This window comes from Temnothorax nylanderi, unplaced genomic scaffold, assembly GCF_030848795.1.
Source record: "Temnothorax nylanderi isolate EJ_2023f unplaced genomic scaffold, tnyl_v1.0 TNYL_tig0036_pilon, whole genome shotgun sequence".
Lineage (NCBI taxonomy): Eukaryota > Metazoa > Arthropoda > Insecta > Hymenoptera > Formicidae > Temnothorax > Temnothorax nylanderi.
The window spans coordinates 891,909-918,306 of record NW_027249098.1 but is presented as its reverse complement, the minus strand read 5'-3'; the positions used below and the strand labels follow the sequence as shown (position 1 = coordinate 918,306).

The 26,398-nt window shown below is 36.3% G+C and overlaps 4 protein-coding genes across 7 annotated transcripts in view; 1 reads left to right on the top strand and 3 right to left on the bottom strand.

Moving 5' to 3' along the window:
• The first annotated feature begins 1,778 nt into the window (after window positions 1-1,778).
• Window positions 1,779-7,408, top strand: LOC139771167 (uncharacterized). The gene is made up of 9 exons (XM_071703726.1): window positions 1,779-3,008; window positions 3,145-3,252; window positions 4,107-4,511; window positions 4,697-4,969; window positions 5,048-5,178; window positions 5,255-5,413; window positions 5,555-5,824; window positions 6,068-6,319; window positions 6,583-7,408. Exons 1-9 carry the CDS (start codon window positions 2,900-2,902, stop codon window positions 6,919-6,921), a joined length of 2,046 nt encoding a protein of 681 aa, XP_071559827.1. The 5' UTR covers window positions 1,779-2,899; the 3' UTR covers window positions 6,922-7,408.
• A 310-nt stretch (window positions 7,409-7,718) lies between these two features.
• Window positions 7,719-8,597, bottom strand: Hemk2 (HemK methyltransferase 2). Its single transcript, XM_071703728.1, has one exon. It carries the CDS (start codon window positions 8,595-8,597, stop codon window positions 7,950-7,952), a length of 648 nt encoding a protein of 215 aa, XP_071559829.1. The 3' UTR covers window positions 7,719-7,949.
• Window positions 8,598-8,669: 72 nt separating this feature from the next.
• Snapin (SNAP associated protein) lies at window positions 8,670-9,464 on the bottom strand. The gene is made up of 2 exons (XM_071703727.1): window positions 9,272-9,464; window positions 8,670-9,025 (listed from the first exon to the last, which is right to left on the bottom strand). Exons 1-2 carry the CDS (start codon window positions 9,421-9,423, stop codon window positions 8,713-8,715), a joined length of 465 nt encoding a protein of 154 aa, XP_071559828.1. The 5' UTR covers window positions 9,424-9,464; the 3' UTR covers window positions 8,670-8,712.
• Window positions 9,465-16,861: 7,397 nt separating this feature from the next.
• The window catches only part of Pmp34 (Peroxisomal Membrane Protein 34), a 9,834-nt gene continuing 297 nt past the window's right edge, over window positions 16,862-26,398 (bottom strand). The window contains exons 1-10 of one of the 4 annotated variants that reach the window (XM_071703723.1): window positions 25,124-25,961; window positions 24,767-25,042; window positions 20,941-21,217; window positions 20,793-20,853; window positions 19,543-19,609; window positions 19,152-19,300; window positions 18,634-18,747; window positions 17,447-17,694; window positions 17,277-17,344; window positions 16,862-17,147 (exon numbers count right to left, since the gene is read on the bottom strand). In XM_071703723.1, the coding sequence (XP_071559824.1) occupies window positions 17,003-17,147; window positions 17,277-17,344; window positions 17,447-17,694; window positions 18,634-18,747; window positions 19,152-19,300; window positions 19,543-19,609; window positions 20,793-20,853; window positions 20,941-21,012 (924 nt within the window). In that variant the 5' untranslated portion in view covers window positions 21,013-21,217; window positions 24,767-25,042; window positions 25,124-25,961 and the 3' untranslated portion in view covers window positions 16,862-17,002. The other 3 variants (XM_071703722.1, XM_071703724.1, XM_071703721.1) reach the window with 3 other exon arrangements.

Here is a 26,398-nt window from a genome sequence, read left to right as displayed (position 1 = left end):
ATGAAAATTTACGTTCAACCTTAACCCTCAACTAGATGTGGAGTCTCTGATGGGACATCTATTTATTTTACTATGTTTTTTTTCTAGAGAAACAAATAAAGTTAAATTTTGTGCAGAAGGAAACAAGTAGCAAACATAATGAAGAGCTAATATATTATAATTTTTCTTTTTTTTAATATAAAAGTATTAAAAGTAGAAATCTTCTTAAGATTTTACAATGTAATGTAATTTATGATTGTGTAATGTACATAGTTAAAGGTTAATTAACTTTGTCTTTTTTTTATACTCGAGAATTCGAACTATCGCCACGAGATAAATTCTCACTGGAATCACATTTTTCAATCGGATTATCTTAACGAGTTTATCTTGCCATCACAGTCTCTACGTGTGTATTCGTAATTTTTATTTGATTAAACCTAATTGGAATCTCTGACTTGTGCAATCGAGTCCACCAATCCCCTGCTATTATCACAACGGGAATTTCTTTCCCATACTCATTTTCGTAATGTGTCTATCGTGAGACTCGAGAAAAACTTCACATACACGGTTGCTACAAGGAACTTCGGCTCAAAAGTTTGCGGAATGAGATAAAATCCGCGTATCAAAAACGTATAATCGGAAGATCAAAGATTTAAAGAAGCAGAACTAATCAGAATTCCACGGAGAAATGAATGTTTCTATCTAGCCAATCACAAATATGGAGCTAAAATAAATACTAAAAAATAAAAAATCTGCAACATTATCGATCAACTTAAATGAATAAATGTATAAGGGGAAAAACGCATTGATTTATCTGATTTATCGAACGATAGAGAGATTCCGCGGTAAATCTCTCAATGCGTACGTATATGTTTCAACACGTGTAAAAGCAAGCATGCCTGCCGGTATCTGTACGGTCCTCTTAGCCGGCGCGTTGCGACTTTCACCTTTCACCTTGCTCAAGCACGATTCCACTGTTGACTTCTCGATCTTTTACCTCACCGATCCGACGCGGCATCGGCGCTCGGATGCATCAGATCGTACGAGTGCGGGTAGCAACCGAAGGCGGTCGCGTCACGATTCGGTTTCACTGGCGGATCCATGGCATAAAACTAAGGCAATGGAAAGCATCCGCGCGAGGATAGACGATGCTTTCCCGTGTCTCCCATTGGTACAGCATCGGATTAACCGAGAATGACCGTTAGATTTCAAGTTCGTGTAACGAGATAATGACACTCATTTAGGCGCACCTGAAGAAAAAGTTCTTTAACTGGAGAAGTCGTGCGAAATCTGCATTTCGTAATGCGAACAAGTAATAATTATCTGTCAAGTCGTGCGGATGATTGAATATCACAATATGTGCACAATATCACGGCTGCAATTATATCGTATTTTAGTAATTATTTTCATACAAGGATTAATATCGCATGAATTGGAATTGTTATTTATTTATTGTTTCTGTTATAATTGCGAATTTGACTGAATTAAATATTAAAATGTTAATAACATCATAATCGTTAATACCGTCTATTTTATTCATACATCAAATTACGAATTTTATTTATGCATCGAGAGAGAAAAAGAGAGAGAGGTTCTGCTCAAATTTTCATTTGTAATAAATATATTTTATTTGTTTCATATATAGGAGACCATATAAAAGAAACGCGACTGTTTACATGCGAACAAAACTCGTACATAAAACTAGATTACAATGTTCCCGAATGCTATAATATTAATTAAGATCACCATGAAAGAATGCTGTGTTACCTACACAAAAGACAGCAGTAACATCCGGATGACCAAAAACACGAGATTAAGTGCTCGTGAACATGACCATAAATTATCCCAACTAGGTAATCTAGAATTATGACATGTGAGACAAGACGGCACGATTATGCCGCTTGTAATCCCTCCTGACGAAACACGCCGCTAACATACACGGCGCAGCACGTGAGAAGAAGCGAACAATAATGGAAACGACGCCAGCTCCAAATTAAAAGATATTCAGCGATCGCGATCCGAGATTAAGGAACGAGCGCCATTACTCGCACGCTAAATTTTCCGCTAAAGCTCTGTTGAAACAATTGCGGTTTCTTACTTTTTTCCCTACGGCGATTAATTTCGCCATGTTCTGGGACCTTGGAGATCATCCAGCCAGCTGCAACTTGGCGGCAGGACAATTATTCTGTACAGTCATCGCGTTGCCGAAATAATCCTTGCCGTTAATCCTTGCGAGAAGGATAAATTTCATTTCGCGTCCGCGATTCGGAACCTTGAGCATATTTCACCGGCAATTACGGTTCCAATTAGAAAACCACCGTAATATATCCTTCGGCGATGCTACTTTCGAAATTCGCGATGGATACGGTCGGGCTAACGTAGTCGCTCTTTGCGCGGCTCACGTGCTCCGGCACGCACGTGGAGACCTTGAAGAAACACCTAATGCGCGTCTAAACATGCAGATATAACGTGTAAACAGCGATTTTCATAACCGACAACGCAGTTTTTCACGTACGTCGTCCCAGAACACGGAAACCCAGACCTTGAGGAGAAATCACGCACGCGTTCCTCTCTCTCTTCTCCCGTTCCTCTTCTCACAATAAGTCATCTCGCTCGCACGGTGACGTCAACTGTCAAAAGCTGCGATCATGGTCATAGATTTCATAATGATCACTTTCTACTTTCGACGGGGAGACCGCCGCATCTACGATTCATCATCCTTGGGTACATACCTTCGTATTCTCTCAGTTGCGAGTCAATGACACTTGACCCTTCCCAGCATCGAAAGCGATTTCGCGCGGATCACGATTATTTCTATTGAAGCAATTCCGCCCGAAATCGAGAGTATTGACACAGCGACGTGAAGAGAGAACGCGAGTCCTGCCATGTCATTAACTGAAATAAAATTTACAGGCCAAGGATGCGGCTCATCGCGGCGATTCTCGTCGTCGCTCTCTCGGATGCAGCAATGTGCGGCCAAGACTTCGGCGGTCACGCGCTCTTTGTGAGAACCGCGGACGCGGAGCCCGGTAAGAGAAAAAAATTGCGAGAGAATTCTACGAGTCCGCCTTAAGCGCGATCGTCAAAGGAGAAAGAGGAGAGCTAAAGTTGTTGTGGTGATAAATATGAATTTGATCACAAACGAACTGGTTTAACATTCATTAGCACGCTCGAGAGTCCAACGGGCTGCTGCCACGGTATCGCCGGCAGACATGATGGCACAAAATATCCTAGAGTGGATTCAAGGCATCTACCAGCAGGGCACACGTAAAAGTAGGTTTCCGAGTTTCGTCGTCGTCGACAGGAAACGGCGCGATGACGGAGCCGTCCCCGTCGGCGTACGCGCAAATTAACGAGTATTCTTTATTCTCATGAATCGAATTTAGCCGTCTAACTTTGCGCGCTGATTTATAGACAGTTCAGTGCCGCTGATGGTCAGAGATGGACGCTAGTACCACGGATATACATTGCGCAAAAGAAAGCTGCAACTATGCGCAGCCGATACCGCCGCACCGATTTAGACGCACAAAATTACTAATCCATAACTTGCCGCGCTACTAATCAATCATTTTAACGTGAAACCTAGACATCACGGAAGTAATGTTCGACGCTGGGATTGGCTTTAATGCACGCTTGTTCCGACCTGCAATATATCGTTTTCTCTTACGAACCACTATTAAATCAATGCACTCTTAATTAACTCCTTAGAACATGCACTTTTCTTTAGCTTCTTGTTTTTCATAATTATATAACATTCAAAGAGACTAACGAATGCGTATAAACTAAAAGATGTTCACAGACTTCGGTTATTGATAGCTTCAATGAAAACTACTATAAGTATATTTTTTTAAATTTTTATGGCAATCGCTTTCCAATCCTACTTTATCAATTGTAAGCTTCAAACAGTATAATAATTATAATGTAGTTCTCTTAATTTATGTAATACCTTACTTATTTAGATTTTGTAAATGGTAAATAAATAATTTAAGTAGAAAGAAATCTATTGTGTGTCGTTTAAGAAGTTGGTTTCGCAGTCTTTTAGAATACTTTTCATTGATGCCATCGTTATGTTCATCGAAACTATTACAGTAGATTCTCACTCTCGACAAGCCCACGTATTTTTACAGTTCGCCAGCAATCAGATTCAAATGCGTACTTGCCGCCCTTCAGCACCCAACGACCGCCCGAAAAACCGCGACCCTTCCAGCCAGCTCCTCAACAGAACGATGTAACGGGTTACACTCCTCAGCGGCCGTCGTCGATCTACACTCCGCCGAATATCGGTTACTCATCCGGGCAACCTTCCACGCCATTTTCTACACCGAGACCAAGCCAACAACCCTCATCGACATACGTGCCGCAAGGCTTCAGAGGCTCCTCGTCCTACAGCCCTCGACCGAGTCAGCCCTCGTACACCAACGCGGGCTCGTCGGCCTTTCCGCCACTGAATCCCCCGGAAACGTCGTCCACTTACCTTCCGCCGCAGCCGCCGTCTTACCCATCGACCAGTCCACGACCGCCTCCTTCCATCGGTAAGCCTCTCTTCTTAGGTGGACGTACCGGTATAGAATTCACGCATTCAAATATCCAAGAGTACTCTGAAAAAAAACTTCTAAATATAATATTAAGTAATGCAGCATCAAAAATGAACTTTGTACATCAAATCAACCGAAAATTACCAGATTTATAGCTAGCAGTGTATTTGGCTATTCCTTAGGACCCTCAGGACCACCCCCGACAAGAGGCTATCCTAGTTCAGGTTATCCCAGTCCGACCGGGGGATCTACTTCGACGGCTGGATATTCAACTCCCGGAAGACCATCCCCTCCCTTCACTGTACCAGGTGAAGTTGACGCAGGAGCTGGTACTAATGTAGGACCTCTTCCTGGAACTCCTGGAATTCCTGGAACTCCTGGAACTCCTGAAACTCCTGGAACTCCTGAAACTCCTGGAACTCCTGGAACTTCTGAAACTGAAACTGGTACTGGAGGTATATATTTTTTAACTACAGTCAGTATAATATAAATACAAAACGCATGAGCAAATAATTTGCGATTTTATTTTCTAGAGACCGTTCAAGTTGATGACGATCTCAATCATCCCCCGCATATCCACAATCTTGACGTCGAATGCAGTAAGGACATGATGACAATCAACATCGAATTCAATCGAGCTTTCGACGGTGTTATTTATTCTAAGGTAAGTACCAAACAAAACGGTTTCTAACACTAAAAATAATAACCGATAATAATGTTTCGATTTTATCCAATTTCAGGGATTTTATATGAACCCGGAATGTACCTACGTAAAACAAAATTCTGGCTCAACGATGTATTCTTTCACCGTGAATCTAGATACCTGCGGAACTCAGTTCATCAACGATTTCGAGGGTGAAGCTGGTCAAGCGTATTTGGAAAACGTCCTCGTATTACAAGTCGGTGTCGAACTAACTAAATTTACTAGCTTGACTTTCTATCTTATCTTCGGATTTTATTTATTAGATTTAGCTCGCAAAAAAATTACGTGATTGAAGATAACTATTAGACTTTGAAATAAAAAATTCTTATTGCTAAAGAATGAACCGGGTATACAAGAAGTCTGGGATACAGTTCGAAGAGTACGATGCCTCTGGGAAGGGAACATCAATAAGGCCCTAACGGTGAATCTCTCAGTAGATATGTTGAACCAGGAGATCGTTACCTTTAGTGGCGATACTGCGACAGCTAAACTGGATATTCAAATCGGCAAAGGACCTTTCGCACCCGCAGCCGATGGACTCGTAAAGATCGGAGAAACAATGACCTTAGTAGTCTCCGTGGAGGGCGATCCTGGTTTCGATCTTCAGGTGCGCATTGAAAACTATCCCAAACTATCCCATATAATGATAATTTATATAATAGAATTACCTGTTCCAACAAATAGAAAAATAAATATATATAATTAAATGTCACGAATACAAAGAATAATTGCAAGCTAATAATTATTCATCAACGTGTTCTACTTTCATTTTTAAGACAACAAAATTTCATCTAGATTTAATTGCAAATAAGAAATATAAATTAAGCAAACAGTTGTAATTATTTTTAAGGTGCGCGACTGTTTGGCACGAGACGAAGCCTCGACCAACATGCTGCAGCTCACCGACGAAAGAGGCTGCATTTTGAAACCGAAGCTGTTCGGTGCTTTCCAAAAGACTAAAGACACCGGCAATACAGGCGCTTCTATTATCGCTTATGCGTTCTTCCAAGCCTTTAAATTCCCCGATGTTATGGATTTGTACATCGAATGCAACATCGAGCTATGTAAAACTAATTGCGAACCTTGTCCGGAAGCAAATCAAGTAAGACACAAAAATGAATTCAAATATGTTATATGTATTCGTTAAATTGCCTGTCTCCTGTCTCTTCCGCTGAAATCAATAAATAACATTTGCATGACATGCCCTAAAATCACCTATTTCGTAATAACAGTTCAAAACGTTTTTGCATACAAAATTTCATAAAATATTTTTCATAATTGCTTATTTTACGCAATAAATCATACAAAAAAGATTTACATTTTTCTATACAGTTTATGTATTATATTTAAAACAATTTGTTTTAGCAAATCGAGCCAGGAAGACGTCGTCGATCGGTAACATATGCACCACCTTCGAGCAACTGGACGAATTCGGTTCTGTTATCGGATCCGGTTCGTGTTGGGCGGCGTTTCAAAGTAATCATGTTAGATGACTTGAGCGCAGCGTCCAGTCAGGTCCTAGATAGTATGGAGGAAACGGCTGTTGAAACGATGATAAAAGCGAAAGAGGTCTGCATGAGTAACAGTGGATTTTACACGACCTTCTTCCTTATGTTGAGCACAATCTTCGTCGCGACTATAAGCGCGGTTGTATTATATGTTAAATTGCAACGAATTCGCAGACCGAAATTCGTGGATTCGTAGGATGGTATTATTGTTGTAATATCTTTATCGTAATAATACCAGAAAGGTTACGTAGGAAATGACGAGCGCGTGCCAGTAATCAAATAACTTAAAGTAAGAGGATTATCTTATCGCTTCGTAATCATTCAACCACGAAGAAATTGCTGAACATCGAAAGAAAACATCCTAAAATATTTAAAATAGCTGTTATTCAACAGTTGCAAACAGCAGAAATTTTATTCAGCTTGTTGCTTTTAATATTTATAAATAGATTTTTATAAAACGTTATTTTCGTTCAAACAGAAAACTTATTCTGCTCGATGGCAGAACAGAGAAGTAGCCATATTTTACTTATTAATTTATAAATATCTAACAAGCTACTCGTGCAGTCCTCGAATAACGAGAGTGCTCATTTTGCGTAATGCTTGAATACCGATGCGATGTGGTATTTATTGCGATATTTTAATATCAGCATAATGTAAATCTTAAGTATTCGAAAATAAATTATGATATTTGTAAAAAAGAAATGGCCTTTTTCATCATCTTAAACAAACAATTACTGCTAAAGATATAATAAAAGTATGTGGATAAGGAATATCAGTATTGTTTTAAACTAAAGTCCCTCTAATCAGAGTCTGGCCATACGGTAGCAACTTTTGATTGGTTCGCCATTTCTTGGCAAAAGCAGAGAAATAGAAAGAGAAAGCGATATGAATGTATATCGCTTCCTCCTTCTCTCTTATATCCTTCTCTCTCGCAGAACTGTCAAGTTGGCCATACTCTGATTAGAGGGTCTCTATTTTAGACAATACACTCTGTTATACCTGTATTAATTGCAATTATATATTACATAACAGTAGTTTACAAATAATACAAATAATATTATAGTTATCTACAAAAAGTGCAAGCTAATATGATTTAAATACCTGCAGTTAATCACCATGAATATTAATTAGACTTAGCATATGATTAATGAAATAATAATGCTTTCTTTTTCTTCCCATAGAATTAGAAACTTTTAAAATGTCCTATGGATATTACGCGTAATGTTAACTTCTCATTTCCTTGATTTTATGAAAACGTAAAACGTACAAATGCTCTCCTCTTATTTTACGTTCATGAAAAATTTCACCAGACATATTCAATTTTTGAAAAGCACTCAAGATATATTCAGGATCATTTTCTTTGATAACAACTAAATAAAACAAGCCTGTATCTGACAAGATTTCGGGAATCGTAGTGAATACCTGTTCCATAACTTGTCTACCATTTTTGCCACCTGCCCAAGTCTTGAATACAAGTCTATCATCTAATACTTCCTTATATTCTGTAACTACATACGGGGGATTGAATAAAATAATGTCAAATGTATATTTAATTTGTATGCAATCTAACAAATTCATTTGAAGGACATCTACGTCGACTGAATTAACCAGACTAGTTCTTTTCGTGGCCTTACACGCATCAGGATTTATGTCAATTGCAACAAAGTGAACATTATGTCTCTTTAATGCCATTGCTAAAGCTGTGATAACTATACCAGAGCCGCTACCTATCTCCAAACAAATCCTTGGTTTTATAGTATGCAGAATCTTTAAATCTGCTTCCAAAGCATCTATTAAAAGATACGAATCTTCAGAAGGCTCATAAACTGTTTTGAGCTCCTCATCAGACAATTTAACTATCGGGGTCTCCATAACTTGTAAGAAAAAATGTAATAAGTTCTTATATAAAACTTATATAAAGTATAAATAATCTTTCAGTAAGAATTTGGTCATGATATCTTATCAATTATACAATTAATATCAGAAATTATTGCTGCTTATCAGTCTCCGCTTTAGCTGACTCTTCTTTGTCCGCTTCAACAGTTACGCTGCTATATGTGGAACTATTATCTAAGAGCGTCTTTCGTTTGGCAGTGCTCTTCTCGACAGCTTGATGCACCTTGTTCAAGCGCTCTTGAGTGGTCTGCAAGATGTTGCTAACAATGGTGATCTTATGCTTAGCGTTAACAAGTTTTTTTACATAGGAGTCTGTGTCTAGCGGATACTGCAATGCTTCGTTGATCCTCTGTAGTTCCTCCGTTAAGGTCTCAATCCGTTGCTTCAGCTCAATTTGGCATATCCTACCCAGAAAAGAATAGTCATATAAACCCAATAAACTCGTCTTGATATTTGCACGCAACATAATTTCGGACAAACAACAAATAGACGAATAAATAAAAGTAGACATTAAATGTTCGTTTAATATTACGTTCCGCAAAAGAATCGCAGACACGATAAACACACAAAGTACGATAGTGAAATTGAAGGAAAATCTATCGTTCGTTCATGCGCCCTGCAACGAATCGAAAGGAAATGATTGCGGTTACCTCGTAGCGCGAATTCTGTCATCCAGCTGGTCCACTGTAGGTTTCAGGAGGCTCATGAGACCCTCCGTTAACGCATCTCGCGTAGGATTTTCGCAAAAGTCGTCTATCTTGTCATCGATGGACGTATTATCACTCGCTGTATCGACATCCATGTTGTCAGCGTTGTCAGCGTACGAAATGAGGTTAGGCGGAGAAGACGAGACTACGAGACGCGCCCGTAAATTTCGATCGATTACGCTTATACGCCGCTCGGCGATTGGCTCCCTCCCGGTTCGAGATATATCGATGGGCGAAATTTTTAAAACTTTGAAAGAGACGCAGACGAGTAGAAAACGCGTTGGAAAGGTTTGCATCTCCTATCGCACTGTGTTTCTCTCGATTTTTATCGCATAAAATATAGGTTTTTACTGCAATAGTGTTTGTTTAAAAAATTCTAGGCGCCTATCTAATAAAAAATCCGTCAGTGAGTAAAATATGTAGCATTGCCGACGCGACTGCGCGAAAGATTCGTGATTTGTGCAATAGTATTTAATACAAAGTTGATATTAATTGCTGTAATTATAAAAAATTATTTGTGTTATCATATTTAGATTATAATCTACTTGAATTAATTAGAGCGAATATTATATAAAAATAAGCGTATGATAAAATAAAAGCTTTATCAAACAAAAACTCGCCAAGATACTATGCGTAGTATTAATTATATACTTTAATTATAGGCATACTTTAATTTAAATATTTACATAGATAATGATTGATAGCATAATAGTAATATTCTTTGGATAGAGATTTCGATAGAAATAGTACTTATCGTTTAACACTTTTATTTCTTTTAGAATATCTCTTTCATTGCTGACAATAATTATTTTATCGTTCGTACACAAGATCGAAACATTATTTAATATTGTATAATAATGCAATAAAAATGTAATAAAAATGCAATAAAATAACATAATTATTTTCATGATAAAAATAACCGAAATAAGATGAGTGTAATCTTTAGAAACTTTGAGAGAGAATATGAAATATTGTTGTCTAATGCAATACCATCAGCAAGTGTTTTTTTATCTTACTGATGATAAAATTTTTTTCTCCGTGTATATTTGCCAAATTTAAATAATTGCCTATAAATTTCAGGCGACTGGTATACTTCGCATGTTCTGTGATACAAAAAACATTAGATGCATTAATAAATAATGCATCGACATAACGTACATACGCTTATGGGTGCATTCTCCCGTAAGCACAATAAATCGATAAATAATGATGCTCCAGGATTAATTATTTAGCCTAGTCTGATCTAGTCTATCCATTTTAGGGCAACGAATTTGTAAGAAGTCGCATTTATCTATAGTACTATTATATGGATACAATACATAAATATATCTAATATTGGTCTCACAAATTCGTTACCCCATACTATTATAAAAAATTCGTCACTCACCGATCCGATGCGCAACGGGCGGAGTAATTCGGCCACGTAGCTACGATGATACTGTAACAAAAATGAAAGATATAAATTAAAGAGGCGCTGAAAATGATAAATGTTTCAAAAGATACACATAATTTTACGCGCATCTAATTCGTCTTTCAATTAGATTCACTGATATAATTATCTATTTTCTTCTAAAAAGTGAGACAGGGAAAGAGGGCTATTAAATATTTAACATATAATATAAATAGGTATATAAAATAAGTTAATATTTATCGATACATGCAAGATATAAATATTAAACTGATCCTCATCAACCAATTACAATCGAGAATATTTATATCTTACATGTATCGATAAAAATATTAACTTATTTTATATATAAATATCTAATAGCTCTCTCTCCCTCTCTCACTTTTTCTCTTTTCGACAATGCCGATAAAACAATTTTGGTGCGCGTCCGTGATACGATGTATACATCATATATATATTTTACATTTGCAGATGTAGCACGGACGCGCACCAAAATGATGTTTTATCGATAGTGTCGGAAAATGAACGTGGCTACGCATGTGGCTACGTAGTACCAATTTCGAAAATGGATGTAGTGGCGGTAGTGTACAGGGGCTTTCGACAGTCCCAGGAAAAAGGCCGGGATTGGCCTCTCTCTGCCGATAACCAAGATGGCCCCCGGGTGGCACCCTGCCACCTCGACTCGTCACGTCGCAACGCTATTGGCTCGCTCCCGCCTCGAGATATATCGATGGGTGAAATTGCGATCCTCGAACTTCGAAAGCGACGCCGACGATTAACGTACGCGTCGCAATGGCCAGTGGAGTCGTGGCTCCGATCGCTCCGTGTTTCTGGCGGTCTTTAGCGCGTAAAGTGAAGGTCTGTGCCGCAATAATGAATCTCGCGCGGGAGAGATTATCGCGACTGTTCCGCGAAATGTGTCGGATATGTGTTGTGACGTGCTGAACGCCGTGCATCGCGACTGAGTATCAGTGGATGTGTGAGCCGGTGAATCGGCGAGTCGTTGTATCAGTGAATCAGTGAATTTCGGCGTTCTAAGGCCTCTGATTCCAATTTGGTACGGTAATCCCCGTGACAGCGAGGTCCTAGACGCGCGTCTGATGAAAAATCCGCCACGGGTAGTGTATGTTACATCTTTGATGACGCGAGCACGCGAGAGATTCGCGATTCTCGCGATCGTAGTTAACACGTAACCGATAGTAAGCGCCATAATTATCGACAATTGTTTGCATTATTGCACTTTGGTTATAATTTTGAGTCAATTAGAAAAAGTATGACATGAAGATATACGTGGAGCTACCGGTAGTGACGAAAATAATGGTCTTGTCAATCAGAGATCCGTCAACTTAGCGCCGTGCGACTGTAGCGTTAATCGTAGGATTTTTTATCAGGCTGATCATGCTTGAATTAAAAAGTGCAGTACTTACGTAGATAGTAATTGGCGATTTTTATACATATATAGTAATTAAGAGATATAGTATTTCTTTATATGTTTGTAGTAATTAGTATAGTAATCGTGATTATTTTTCTATACATTAGCCACACACACGATCACCACTAGTAATTGTATTGTAAAATAAAACCGCGAAATTGCAATAATGTTGTGCTTGTTATGTTCTTAGATTATATGCATGAAGTAACATGCAGTATTTTTATATGTATAGATGTAGTCATTAATGGCATTCTTGTTTGTAATAATTAACAGTGATTGCGATAATTTTTATTCGCCGTGACCACTGCTGATAGTTGTTTCATAGATTAGAAGCATGAAATCATTTTAATTAACGTTATGAGATTGCTAATTTCATGAGATTATATATGCATAAATTAATATGCTGTGTTTGTACATGTAGTAATTGATGATATTCTTATTTGTAATAATTAGCAGTGATTGCGATAATTTTTTTTAGCCATAATCGCTGCTGATGACTGTTTCGTAGATTGGAAGCATATGAAATTATTTTTAAGTTAACGCTGTGATTGCTATATTCATGAAATTTATATGAATGAAGTAGTATATATTGGTATATGAAGTAAATAAGGGTACTTTTTTTGTAGTAATTAGCAGTGATTGCGATAATTTTCTTGATTAGCCGTGGTCACTGCTAATATCTGCTCTGTGGATTAAATTTATTTCAGTTAATGCTGTGATTGATATTTAAAATTATCTGCATGAATTAGCACGTATAATATTTGCATTTATATAATAATTATAAATAATATTTATTTCTGTAGTGATTGATAAGATTTATAATAAGGAATAATTATTTTCTGCATTATAAGTGTGAAAAATTATTGCGATTAATGCTATGGCCGCCGCGCTTATAAAAATTACTAACGTATTATATATTCGCGAATTACGAGTTATTGAGAATAAATATTGCATGATAAATGCATAGTATCAGATGTGTTGAAGAAAATATTGAGCAGTCTCATTGTATTGTGCATAGAATCAGTCAGTGGCGGATTTTTGGCATTTCAAGTATGTGATACCAAATTCTAGACGCGCGCCTTTTGCATTTAATAAAAAATCTATCCAATTCCGTGTTCAATTACTACGATTATGATATTGTGATTTCGGTGCTTTGTGCCTCTATAACGGGATCTGTTGGAATAATCTTCGAGGATCGGGAGAGATTGGAACTTCAAGCTGTCTTCGCTCCAACTACAATTGGTGAGTAAAATAATTGCATTTTGTAATAACGAAAATTATTATATGACCTGCCTGCACAATTTATTATATGCATTTCGTCATTCTCAAGAATTTTATCTTATTAATAAGTAAAAAGAAACTAACAAGAATATAAATACGATATAACAATAAATCTTTAATAATAAATCCGAGTTTTTTTTTATAAATGATCTTTATTCCTTAAATTTAATGATTTAAATTATGCTTTTCTATAAATTATTTCAAAGATGTTTCTTATTCTTGTTCTCTGTTCATTGTTATGGAAAAATATCACTTATGGTGAATCAAAATATCGACAAGTCATGTAATAATAATTAATATGGATTTATGATATAATATTGTTGCGTGTATCATTGTTTTGCACGAAGAAAAACGAAAGGCCAGAAAACAATATCGAAAAAGACATTAAAGAAAGAGAAACTGGTCGTTCGATAAGTTTTCATTCTTGTGTGATTAACTATCGAGGATGGTTTCGTATTATGACTCGCAAGATTTGACCTATTATTTTTTTTATTCATCTTGCCGTCACCATAATTAATAGCGTTATAATCCGACGAGTCCAAATCCTCGGAACTCACATCGTTAGATTTACGATGCCTCATTGATTTCCTGCATATAAATTACAGCGTATATATATAACTATTTGAACATAATTAAACACAGAGTTTAATTAAACATAAAATTTAATTTAAAAATCGAGGGTTTTTTGCATCTCGCGAAATAAATATTTTTTTTTTACCATTTTCTCGCGCTTTCCGTTTCGGGAGAACTCCACGATTCGGTCTCGGTGCGTTGATCAACGCGAACAGTAGACGCGTATTTATGATCATTGCACGATCGACATTCGCATTTTAACGCTAAGCTTTTTAACAATGTGACGGAGCGCGGATCATCGCCAGCGCCTGTAATACTCGACGATTCCTTCGGTGTCGGTAAATCTCCCTCGAATTCCTCATCAGCATCCATCTCTGAACTTTTTTCGGGACACCAAAGATTCCTAAGCAAAAAGTATTTCACTTAAATTATTAATAAAATTTTTTAACATGTAAAATAACAAATATCTATCTTTTTAAAGACTTGACTTACGAATTTTCATGGACGGTTGGTAAGATGTTCTTGGTTTTTAATTGTTGATAATTCACTGCATTCCAAGGGTCTCTGTTTGAACTGTTTTTCAATTTTATTAACATGTTATACGTGTTGATTCAAATTATTTGATTATGTTGCAAATTGTACAAACGAGATATATTTATTGTATTAATAAAATAAAAATAAATAATTATTCAATAAAATAGTTATTAATACTTATAACTAAAGATTATTTAGTAACCACTTTTTTATATTTAAAAGAGATCTGATTATATTTTTTATATATAAATGTAAGAATAAGCATTTAATGATCATTAACTTATGATGCAATTAGCTTGCCGATACAAGTTATAATTATTTTTTTACTTTACTCACGTACTCGAATATCAACTTTTCCTCTTCATTGTCCGTGGACGATTTCATATCTGTGGAACACTTTAATTCATTCCACACTGATAATTTTGCATTCTGTTAATTAAAATTATTTAAAGATTGACGTACTAAAAAATTAATGCTCTGTTTGATCAAATAAATATGTAATTATACCGGATAAATGTGAGATTCTCCATGTATATGTTGAAAGGAATTAGGTTTTATCGGAAGTTTTATGCGTGGAATTTTGCTGATCTTATTTTGAGGGATACACGATCTTCTATCTTTATCAATTTTATCAGAATTCTCTTGAAATACGCCGACAGCTTTGTTCGCAAGATTTTCGTCATTTTTTGCGATTCCTGACGTCTTTGGAACGTTTCGAGAATGCACCAAATTCTTCTAAATATTACACAAATTAATTGCAAAATTATCGAAGTATATTATATCGAAAAGAAAGATTTTATTGAAACAAACTTGGTGAAGATTAGATGGCGTTTGACGATTCGTAATAATGCCGTCGCTAATTTCCTGCCCATAATTTTCAACGTTTCGAATAATTTCCGCGGAAGGTATCGACTCCTTTTTAATCTCGGCGATGTTGTAGATTGACGGACCAGTTTTCGCAACCTTTTTTGCTTGTACCTTCGATTTAAAAACAATTCCTCTTTTTTTAGTAGTTACACCTGCTTTCCCGCAAACATGAAGGTTTCTTTTCTGGGTTGGCGCCGACGATTCACCGCTGGGCTCCGACCAACTCGCCTTTTGCGTATTATTGTCGATTTTTGAGTATATAGGAATGTCGGGCTGACTAATTGCCGCCTCGTAATTATAGGATATAACCGGGGTTTTTGATTCCGGTTTACTTTTCGCAACCGTCGAACCGATTGGTTCTTTATTGACCGCATTTTCGCACGTATTGCGACGCAATGATGGATTCATCGTATCTCCAGCATGACTAATGCTGCAATTAAAATTCGATCTTTGTTATCATTATAAATTATCTTTTATTTACTGACGTATTTCTTTGATAAATTTAATAAAAATGGAAAACTGTAATGCTATAACAAATTGAAGACTAGTAATAGTGAAAATATTGTAAATGTACGAAATACCTATTTCAACTCACTGAAAGAATATCTTAAGGTATTTAAAAAATATTAACATGAATATCTCGTTCATCAAGCTAAAGAAATTTAATGCATTCTGCTTTAAGTTTTTATCTTCAATAATGAAATGTATATGTTTTCTTTTTAACTACTTACTTGGAAGTCGCGGATATGCAATCGTTAGACCTTGACTGACTTTTCGATGACTTGCGTATTTTAAGTTTAGTCAAAAGTTTTAATATCGCCTCGGATCGCTTGCGATCGATCTTGCGGGAGTATTCGCGACGCGCGGTGACATTTACATATTTCGCACCTTCATCTTGCTGTCCCGCATTTACTTTACGCGTTTGCAAAAGCGGCAACACCAAGTGATTCAACTTGTACCGAAATTGCGGCCGAAAACGATGGTGCGATTTTCGTGAACTCGCCAGTATCTCACGCGAGTATGGTCACATTTTTCTTGGATATACTTCTGCAAATTCTATTGCCCGATTAACCGTTTCTTTTTGACACGTTGTCGTCGGACTCGGTAAAGTTACGCGCGTTTCAACGCCAACTCGATTATCGAAATATCGTGATTGCATTTTGTTTAATTAATTTTCGAGTGATTTTCGATACCTTTTTAAAATATATTGATACTGTTGCAAGTTTACATTACCTATGCTATGGATTCAGAACCACATAATATATTGGCTTTAATATATTGGATTATCCACTTAACATCAGGGATTTTTTGCTTAATAGAAATGTAAACTATGTCTATTGAAATAAAATCATGATAAGTCTACTGAAAATATGTTAAATATTGAAAAAAGAAAAATTAACATACGTTCTTTTAAACACAAGCTATTTACCATACTGCATACAGTAAATTCAATGCCATTTTATTATATTTGTTCATGAATTATACAAAGAAGATAACATACGTGGGAATGTACAAAATTTGATTTAAGATTCAAGACTTAAGTTTGCTTCGTAACAATATCGTTATTGGGAATGAATCGTTATCTGAGATAAGGTTTGTGCATAAATATTCGGAAAACGAATCGTGCGATTTTCTCGTAAGCCAGGAACATCAAAGCGGCTGTGAGGACAGTTTGTAAAAGTTTGGCCTCCATCCCTTTGTACAAACCGCTTATTCCTTGCTTCCTGCGTGCAAAAATTACGCTCTTACATCACTCTTATAAAAATTGCAACTCATACGACTTTTATTTAAATTGCAACGATAAAATGTAAAATAAATACATCACATATTCATGTGATATTATCTGTACTTACTTTAGAATGTAAAATAGTATTTGCAATGTGCCTGCATCTGGAGGTAGATTAGGATATTTGTCCCCATGCTGAAATTACAATAGTTTAGCAATTTGAACATTGCGTGGTATTTTCTCGGTAGAATTTATTTTTTTCTCAAACAAACTAAGAATGTCAGTAATGTTCGATACCCTCAACTTTGTTTGCACAAGCTGCAAAGGATATGTCATCCATGTGGCAACCGTTTTCGCTGCCGCTCCTATAACGAAGAACATCCATGCCGGTGGTTGAGCACCGCCAAGGGATGCGATGATCCTTCTTTTAATGCTTTCGTATGTCATGAATTGGATGGCCGGATTCGCGACGAGCATAAGACTCGGCATCATGCCCGCCCATAATTGTCTCAAACCTTCGTACTTCCATATGTGTAGGAGGCCATCTGTAAAACGCGATGACATTAGAAAACAGGCCTAACAATTAATATATTATACATAGACGCAAACGCGATATTACATGACAACAAATACAATGCAGACTAAGTGTCAGCTCAAGAACGTCCGTAACACGTTAAATCCGTAATGTAACTTTTTGTTACGTTACGTCCTTCTTTGTCCGTTGACCTGCAAAGTCCAAGTTTACGTACGGATCTAAATATATGATTGGCACTTAACGTAACGTAACGTGTTACGAATATTCTTGTGCAGAGAGCCTAATCCTAATCCCGTTCGAAAATATCTTTAATTTGGGAACTTATTAGTTTCGAAATTAAATTTGTCTAGTTAAGGAATTACATGTTATGAAAATTAATTATTTTGTCTGGGTCACAAAAAATTATTTACCACAGACATCAGAAAGTTATTTGTCTCTGATATATTATTTACACAATTTTTATCACTCGAGTATATGTATACGTGATTTATGTATACGTCATTTTTTTATGATATAATGAGATACGATTCAGAAGGAGAATAATAACTCTTCTATCTTATTGATAATGTCGCGCGCGCGATAAATTTATAATTTATTATTATCTCCGTAAAATGATTTATTCCGCGATAACTCAATGCTTATGAATATCACAATTGTTTCAAGTGATAAAATAAATTCGCGACATATGACGAAGAATATTTTCGTGAATGCACATGTTGACACGTATGATGCATGTATCATCAAACAGTGGATATATGCGATGCATTAATATCGTTATGTATGATATTAACGTACGATATTGTTTGATATTTAAATGAAGCGTGATTGGAACCGTCAATATTGAAAATACAAGAATAATCGAAAATGAAATTTTCACTCGTCTAACATCAAAACGTCATTATCACTCATCTAAATAAATATTTGAATATTTTACGGAATTCTAACGTACCGCACAGCGTAGTATATTCGTTGTTATTTCTTTCTGAAGTGAGTCCAATACCTCTCATCTTCAATCTTGTGTTTACAACCCACAGGGGTGTCGTAGTGAGGACATTGATAACACCTGATACGAACATGTATAGATATAGTATGCTATGAGTTTCCACCATTGTTACACGTAGCAAACTTTTTCCGTTAAATCGGAGTCTGTATTTTCTTGAAAGAAAGTTCGAGTGAATTATTTTTATTATTTCTCTCATGTCAATTTGTTAATTTTCCTATATAATATAATTGAACATCTTTCAGTGTTATTAATATAATTACCTAAACCTTCGATTCAAATTCTTTTTAGATAAAAAGTACGTTAAATAAATTGATAAATATAATTCCAAGTATTGCTTATTTTATTCTGGTTAGTTTCTACATTTGTTCAATCGCTTGTAACTAAAAAAATTTCAATGCTCTGATTATTTGCGGAAAAAGTTGAATTTTACTACGTGAAACATATACTCTATTGAGAAACGGTACCAGCGATTGATGCAATAAGCAAGTCGCCACCAGCTGTTTGATTCCTTTTGCTTCTCAGTTCTTTCAAGCCGTGGAATGTGTAGAAATAAATAAAGTTACTCGCGCATAGGCTTTGCAGAACAGGAACGATACCTCTGTACAGCGTATACCTTGGAAAAAAAAACGAACAACATTTAAGTTATACCACATGCATTTTAAAAATACGATAATATGGATTAATAAATAATTTCTTATCCACGTGCTTATACTAGAGTTTGTCAATAATAGAGAAACTGGTTTCTCGACTGGTTTGTCGTAATTTAAGTATACGACGTTTCATTCATCATCTGTTAGAGACACGTGTCGGGTTTGCTTTAAGAAAGCATATATTAAACAAAGCATATATACGTACGATCCTTCTTTCGCAATGAGTTCTCGTATGATCGCCAATGTGTTTTTTGCTTGGCGTCCTTCTTCCACTGTAAGCAGAAGAGCAGGTTGCTTAAGAGATTATTGAATGAAGCGAAAATGAAGGTTGTGAATAATTATCATAAGAAATAAAGCTTAGGTATCGTTTATTCTGAATTTTTTTATTTACTGGCGATTCAAATTCTCAAATTTGCTGATAAGAAATAAAATGCGTGTCATAATTTGCTGATAAGAAATAAAATGCGTGTCATAATTTGTGACATAAGCAGTACCATTCTTTACGGTTTTCGTGAAACATTACAACTCATATGTCTCTTATCTTTCGCGCGTCGTTATCAAATTTATAACATGAACTTATCGTCTTTATTATTTCACAAATTTATAAAAAATATACAGAACATATATTATATACATTGTATATATTATATGTTAACGTTTGAAATAATAATGAAAATACTTTTTATAGTATTTTATAACACAACACGAGATATATATTTTTATATAAATAACATATATATCCTGCATATTAAACCGAGTTTCGATGATCAATTCGTGTTAAATTCAAAATCAAAATAGAATTTTATTTATAATTTTATACGTCGCGTATTTTAATTTATATTTCTTATGTATCTATATATAGTCTGATTTTTTAATGTTCCACGCGGCTGATAAAATTATAAATGTTTATAAAGTTTTTATCTTGAATTTTGACACAAATTACAAATTTATTTTTTTCAAACGTACATAAAGCAAGTTTTATATATGTTTGAAACGAATCATTTATTGCTTTGTCTCTCATATTAAATTCGACACGGAAATTATGTGTCAATTCATGATGACATACAAATGCATTTAAATGGATGTCTGAATGAGTAAACGCATGAATAAAAAATGCGCTTATAAAACACACGCTTGAAGCCATAAATATCGACAATTAAAAGTGAAAACAAGATATAGCATGCATTTAGCATAAAGTTATTGATGCGAGCATTAATGGCAACGAAATCATGAAAATGGAAACAAGACATAGCATGCATTTGCATAAAGTTATTGATGCGAGCATTAATGGCAACGAAATCATGACAAAAAAGTTGCGCGATACTGTCCGGGAGTGACATCGCATTTAATGAAATTGAAGGCTTGCTTGCCGATGTTTCATTTCAATGCATCGCGGAGGAAACGAGCACATAATTGATTTGTCATGTGTCCGATAGACACGAATATACGGCTTACATTGTAAACGGCTTCGAACGGTATCTAAAGGATAAAAGGCTGCCATTGCGACGACGCTACCCTGAAATGTCGAAATGTCAAAGTTATCCTACGGCGATGGGGTAACACGTGTAGTACGATTTCTATGACGTGTAAAATATACACTCACCGCTGCACCGGATATCGCGTGCACCAACGTGTCGTATGTAAAGATGCTTCTATTGTGTCCGCTGCCACCCATTTTTTACGGCGTTCTCAACGTGAGTTAATGATCTCGAGAATTGTGTAATATGACACGATGGGGACAGGTTAACTTGCTATCTCAAGAAGCAGTTAGCGGTATCGCAGGTAATGCGATTCAAATGGTATTGCAACGACACGTCACCGCATAATATCTCAATCGATCCGATGGCGCTTGTAAAACGTTTTTCTGTGAAGCAATCCTCCTGGAAAGAAACATACCGGATGAATTGAAATACATCGAGAAAAAGAAAAGTTTTCTAAAATTGAACGCATAATGTTCCAAATTAGGAAATTGTTTTTAAAAAAATTCTTCATTTTGTAACATAATTATTTAGCTAAATATAAAATAAAGAGCTATTAATAATTTTTTTAATAGGTAATAAGATCATTTTTATGTTTCAAGAGATTTGTTTTATTCTCTATGTATATTTCTCTTCGTAAGAATTTATAATTAAGAAACATATTAGAAAAGTATTTTTGCAATTCTTTAATTATTTTTATTTAATTTCTTTATCTACTTCCAATAAAATCAGTTTCTGTTTTCGAAAGTCACGAGTATATGTGATTCTAAAAAATAAACACTTCAATTTATTGATTCTCTCCTGCATGAGACGAATATTTTCATCGTAAGAAGTTACCTTATCGAGTTTATGTATTTGACAAAAATGTAAGGAAAATCAGTTGTCCATCACACTTTACACTATTATGTTTATTTTAAAGTTAATTTTGTAAATTTGACGTCGAATTAGTCGCGAGAGATTTCACGATTACACGATATATCGGAGAGCGTTTATCTAGCGCGCGAGTGCGAGTGCTCACTCCGCGATGAACGAACGCACTGACACTGTCGTGTGTAATTCCGTGGCACAACGGCACTCTTATATAAGAGGAAGATCATGACACGCGCGTTCAACGTTGGCCTTCGCATCTCGCGCCTGGCTCGCGACTGCCGGTGAGCTGTTTCAACGTACCGTCGCGTGCGTTATCTCTCCATGTAAAAAAGTGGGAACGATGTTATCGGTTGCGCGGCTACACTGCCTCTGCGTTCTGCTGTTCATTCACGTTTTGATCCGCACAGATCCGCACCCGAGCGATTGCCGATATTTCGACGTAGTTAGCAGGCGCGTGGAATGGCCAACACGCTTGCGCTCTCAAAACGCGTGTCTAGCTATAGGAGCGGAGAGGTCGATGTGGCCAACGGCGTACATGCGCATTGAACGGGGAGGTTGATTGTCGGTGGTTTAGCAATTCAATCCTTCTGCGCTTCGAAAACCGGGGAAAAGGGTCAAACGAGATCTCGAAACACGGAAATTGCGCGAAAATACGCGCTGCCTTCTCGAAACGCGACGCTCTGTTTAAGCCCCAAATGTTTATAGCCTAGATTTTAACATTTTTATATGTAATTCAAAGTCACGACGTACACACGTTCGAAAAGCTTTGAAAGACAGAGGAAAAGAAATTAAACGGAAATTGCGTGAAGATAACTTCGTTATTCGTTGAAAACGTGACGCTTTGTGTTTTAAATGTAAATTTCAGATTTTATACTTTCGTATAGCGTAGTACATTGAAGTTTAAAAAAAAAATGGAAAATAAGTCAAACGCAATTTTGTGAAGCATAAAAATTACGTAATGCACTTTTTTAAACGCGATAATTCATGCTTTAGAAATGCATTTATGCATATCATTTACTTATATCTTAATATCGTATGTCTTAATGTTAATTTTCGTGTAATTTAATTAATCTGTTATTAACAATTATCCTAACGAACGGGGAAACATATTAATATGTACAAATATTAATTAAGCTTAGTCGCACTAGCAATCTCATTGGTAGATAATTAATTAATAATTAATAGTGTGTGCTTTTACATATACTCATTACAATAATGTGCTTTTTACTATTCCCAAGTGTCTTTTTTTGCCTTTTACTGTTTTTCGTGTCTTTCTTAAGTATTTTTAAAAGTATTTTTAAAAGTGCTTTGTAAACATAAGAAATTTTCACGACTAAGTAATGTTTTCAATATTCTAATATCAGGTTCTTTCGTAATAACAGTCTTCTGAGGAAAACGACGCTGCACGCATATAAATATGGGATAAAATTTCAAAACCAATATCATCTTAACAACGTACGTTGGAAAGATGCAAATTGTGTGACGTATAGAGACCTCCAGTGTGTCTCCGCAGTGTCTGGAATTCTCCAAGTTCTCGTCAGAGTTTAATTAAACATTCCACGACAGTGGAATGCGCGCTTAAGTGCATTTACGCCCTTCTCCTAAACCGCTGTCAACGTGTGTGGCGATAACTCTTTTTTCGGAAATCCCGCGATTCATATAAATCATTTTTCGAAGCATAAATTTTAGATTGTAGAGGTTGAAAAAAAGAACATAGCCGTCTTAAATCTCTCGTCGAAAGTCTCCCGCGGGAAATTTTTACATGTTGGCAGTAAAATTAATATTTATGTGTTTATGTTTGTCTAACTTATCCTCCTTAAGAACCAGGTGAAACTGTTTATTAAGACAAATCGTGAATAAACAAAGTGATAAGTAGAAATAAATGAATAAAATTAAGTTAAATATATACATATACAATACTTGTTTACTTTGCCGAAAGATTGATTTTGTTATTTGCGAAATAACGTTATAATGCATCACAAGGATTATAATTATCATAATTTATGAGTGTATCACAAAATAGCTACTTTTTAAAGTGTTTAATTTAAAAGTGTAAAATTGTTTCGAAGAAATTAAAATATAAAGTATTATTAATATTAAAAGTTTGCTGGACTCTTAAGAGGTAAATATAATTATATACGGAGCAAAATATAAGTTATTAAGTCTTTCATCAAGCTAAAAGAAGATTCTAGTATACCTTGACGCCGTATTTTTAACACGGTTACCTCGAGTATACCTATTTCTGTGCATCGTCGCTTTCAAACGAACAACGAAAACTCATTCACGTCTCGCTTTGTTTCAGTTTTATTGAACTCAAACTTGTATTAGCTTTCGCGTAATAAAAAGGTTTTCTAGGGCTTTTAATATTGAATAACACGTATTGATTCTTTCTTATTGAAAAAAGCGAGAGAATGCAAAAGGCCATTGTTAATTACGAAAATACATTTTCTGTTTTCCGAATGTCAATCATGTCGATTAAACATCGCGTCAATTAAACATCAATTAAATGTCAATTAAACGTCAAATAAATATTAATTGAATATCTAATGCGTTTTTGTAACAATTAAGTTTTATCGTTTTGGTTGTAATCACGATCGCTTATCTTTCGTTGAAATTACTTTAATGCGCACTGAGGTTTCCAGATTTCCGAAAATCTAATGACCACGTGCACAGACCCGTATCGTATTCATCTCGTTATAACGACTATTTTTATCCCACCATATCGGAGCGCGATTAATATCTGAGAAAATTCGACTAATGAGTTATCGATCAAACCAATAAGATAGAATACTTCGCCGGGGGTGATAATCGACAAATCGTAGCCCGCGGCGCTAATGACGGAAATCTGGTTTAAGTCAATTTCTCGCTCGGGGCGATCAGAGCGAGTGATTTTCTCGTTCCGCGAACCAAAATGTTAATGCAGAAACGGTGCGAAAACGTTCGGGATCGCGGGTTATTTCAATATCCGCTTTATTTCGGGAATGGGTATAAGTACGGCTCAGAGAATCGTGCGAGGACGTGGAGAAAATGTTATTTTATTCGATACAAAATGCGAACATGATTGTGCATGCCGCGACTAACCTTTTTTTTCTTGCTTATCTTTACCACTCGCAGCACACGTGTCACGTAACTCCGCCGAATGAAGCTTTGCGCTTGTTTTCGGTCAGAGTCGACTTACGGGCTGCCTAATTGGTCAAGTTGATTGTACCTTAGAGAGTAACTATAGCCGAGTCTATGGGAAGAGAAAGAATATACGTATCCACATCTCGAATACTCACACACACAGAGAGATCTACGTGCCTATAATATTTCATCGTTCGAGATGAGCCGCAGGTAGGAAAAGTATATCTCTGTAAACTAAGACGGATAAATTTCACAAAATTTCCAACAAGATCTTATTCGTTGAGTAACTTCCACTTATCGGATGAATATACTTACCTCTTTTTCGTCACATAAATTCATAGAAGAAAAGCTAAAATTGCACAGAATATTCACAATAAATCCTCTGTTGTTAACATCGGGCACGGAGCTTTCGGATTTGTAAATCTACATACATATTTTTTAACCTGATTACATTTAAATAATATGCATACGTAACTTGATGATGCGATAATTTTGCACCGCGCGCTCGCCCGATGCATTTCAACAAGTTCGAGATGCGTAGAAAAGGAGGTCGAGATACGGAAATATCGATTGATTTTGTACGCATGTTGGAATATGTAACACGAGTCTCATCGTTAACAATGCGGTCTCGTTGGTCGCGGCGGCGCGTCGAAAGCGGCAAACCGAGCGGCGAACTGTGGACGCGCGAGATACGTCATGAAAGTAACGAGATTAATTTGGAGGACTATTTATCCTTAACGAAGGTCGATATAATACGTTTATGCATACGCGAAGAGATTCAGCGGAAGGAACGACGCTACGGTCAAATATTCGTTCCTTGAATCAAGTGCTATTAATGAAATTACAACGCTCTAGATCTCATGCGGAAGTATAAACGTCGCTCCTTCGCGTGTCGGAGCTCGAGTAAGGCTACGATGGGCGCAGTTAACTAATCCGGTAAAAAGCTTTCTCACCGCGTTTCGCAATCTCTCTCATTACTGATACAACGCTGACACTTCTCGACCTCTCACTCACCGATCGCGCAAATTGATCTATTCTTCGTCAAGATTCTTTGTTGAAAGATAATTTCGATAAAAATTTGTACCTAATAAGAGGAATACACGCTCTCTTTCGTGCGATTCGATCATCTCGCTGTTATCGGAGAACCCTCTGATCGAATGTCAAACGATCTCGTCCATGTTAGTCGAGTTATCGATTCCCCGTTTAACGTTTGATCGACAACGATTAATTAACGTAACGGCTTACCTCTCACTCTCTCTCTCTCTCTCTCTCTCTCTCTCTCTCTCTCTCTCTCTCTCTCTCTCTCTCTCTCTCTCTCTCTCTCTCTCTCTCTCTCTCTCTCTCTTTCTCTCTGTCTTTTTCTCTTGTTCGGTCACATCTTAAGTTAATTATACGTGTTACCTTCGGGACATTACGCTAAAGCTATATTCCATTAATTAATTAAGGCGAGTAGCGTGGTCGGTTTAAATATGATTTCCCCTTGGCGATCTTCGTTCGCGAGTACTCGCTTCGCTTTATCTTCGTATTTGCAGTGAAGTCTGACAATTGTAAACCTGAAAGTTTTAGTCGCATGATTCACAATATCGTGTA

Excerpts from the sequence above, each read along its gene's own strand:
- LOC139771167 (XM_071703726.1), top strand. The coding sequence starts at position 2,900 with ATGCGGCTCATCGCGGCGATTCTCGTCGTCGCTCTCTCGGATGCAGCA. Across the intron at positions 4,970-5,047 it reads AACTGAAACTGGTACTGGAG|AGACCGTTCAAGTTGATGAC; the intron begins GTATATATTTTT and ends TTTATTTTCTAG. Across the intron at positions 5,179-5,254 it reads ACGGTGTTATTTATTCTAAG|GGATTTTATATGAACCCGGA; the intron begins GTAAGTACCAAA and ends ATCCAATTTCAG.
- Hemk2 (XM_071703728.1), bottom strand. The coding sequence starts at position 8,597 with ATGGAGACCCCGATAGTTAAATTGTCTGATGAGGAGCTCAAAACAGTT.
- Snapin (XM_071703727.1), bottom strand. The coding sequence starts at position 9,423 with ATGGATGTCGATACAGCGAGTGATAATACGTCCATCGATGACAAGATA. Across the intron at positions 9,026-9,271 it reads GACAGAATTCGCGCTACGAG|GATATGCCAAATTGAGCTGA; the intron begins GTAACCGCAATC and ends TTTTCTGGGTAG.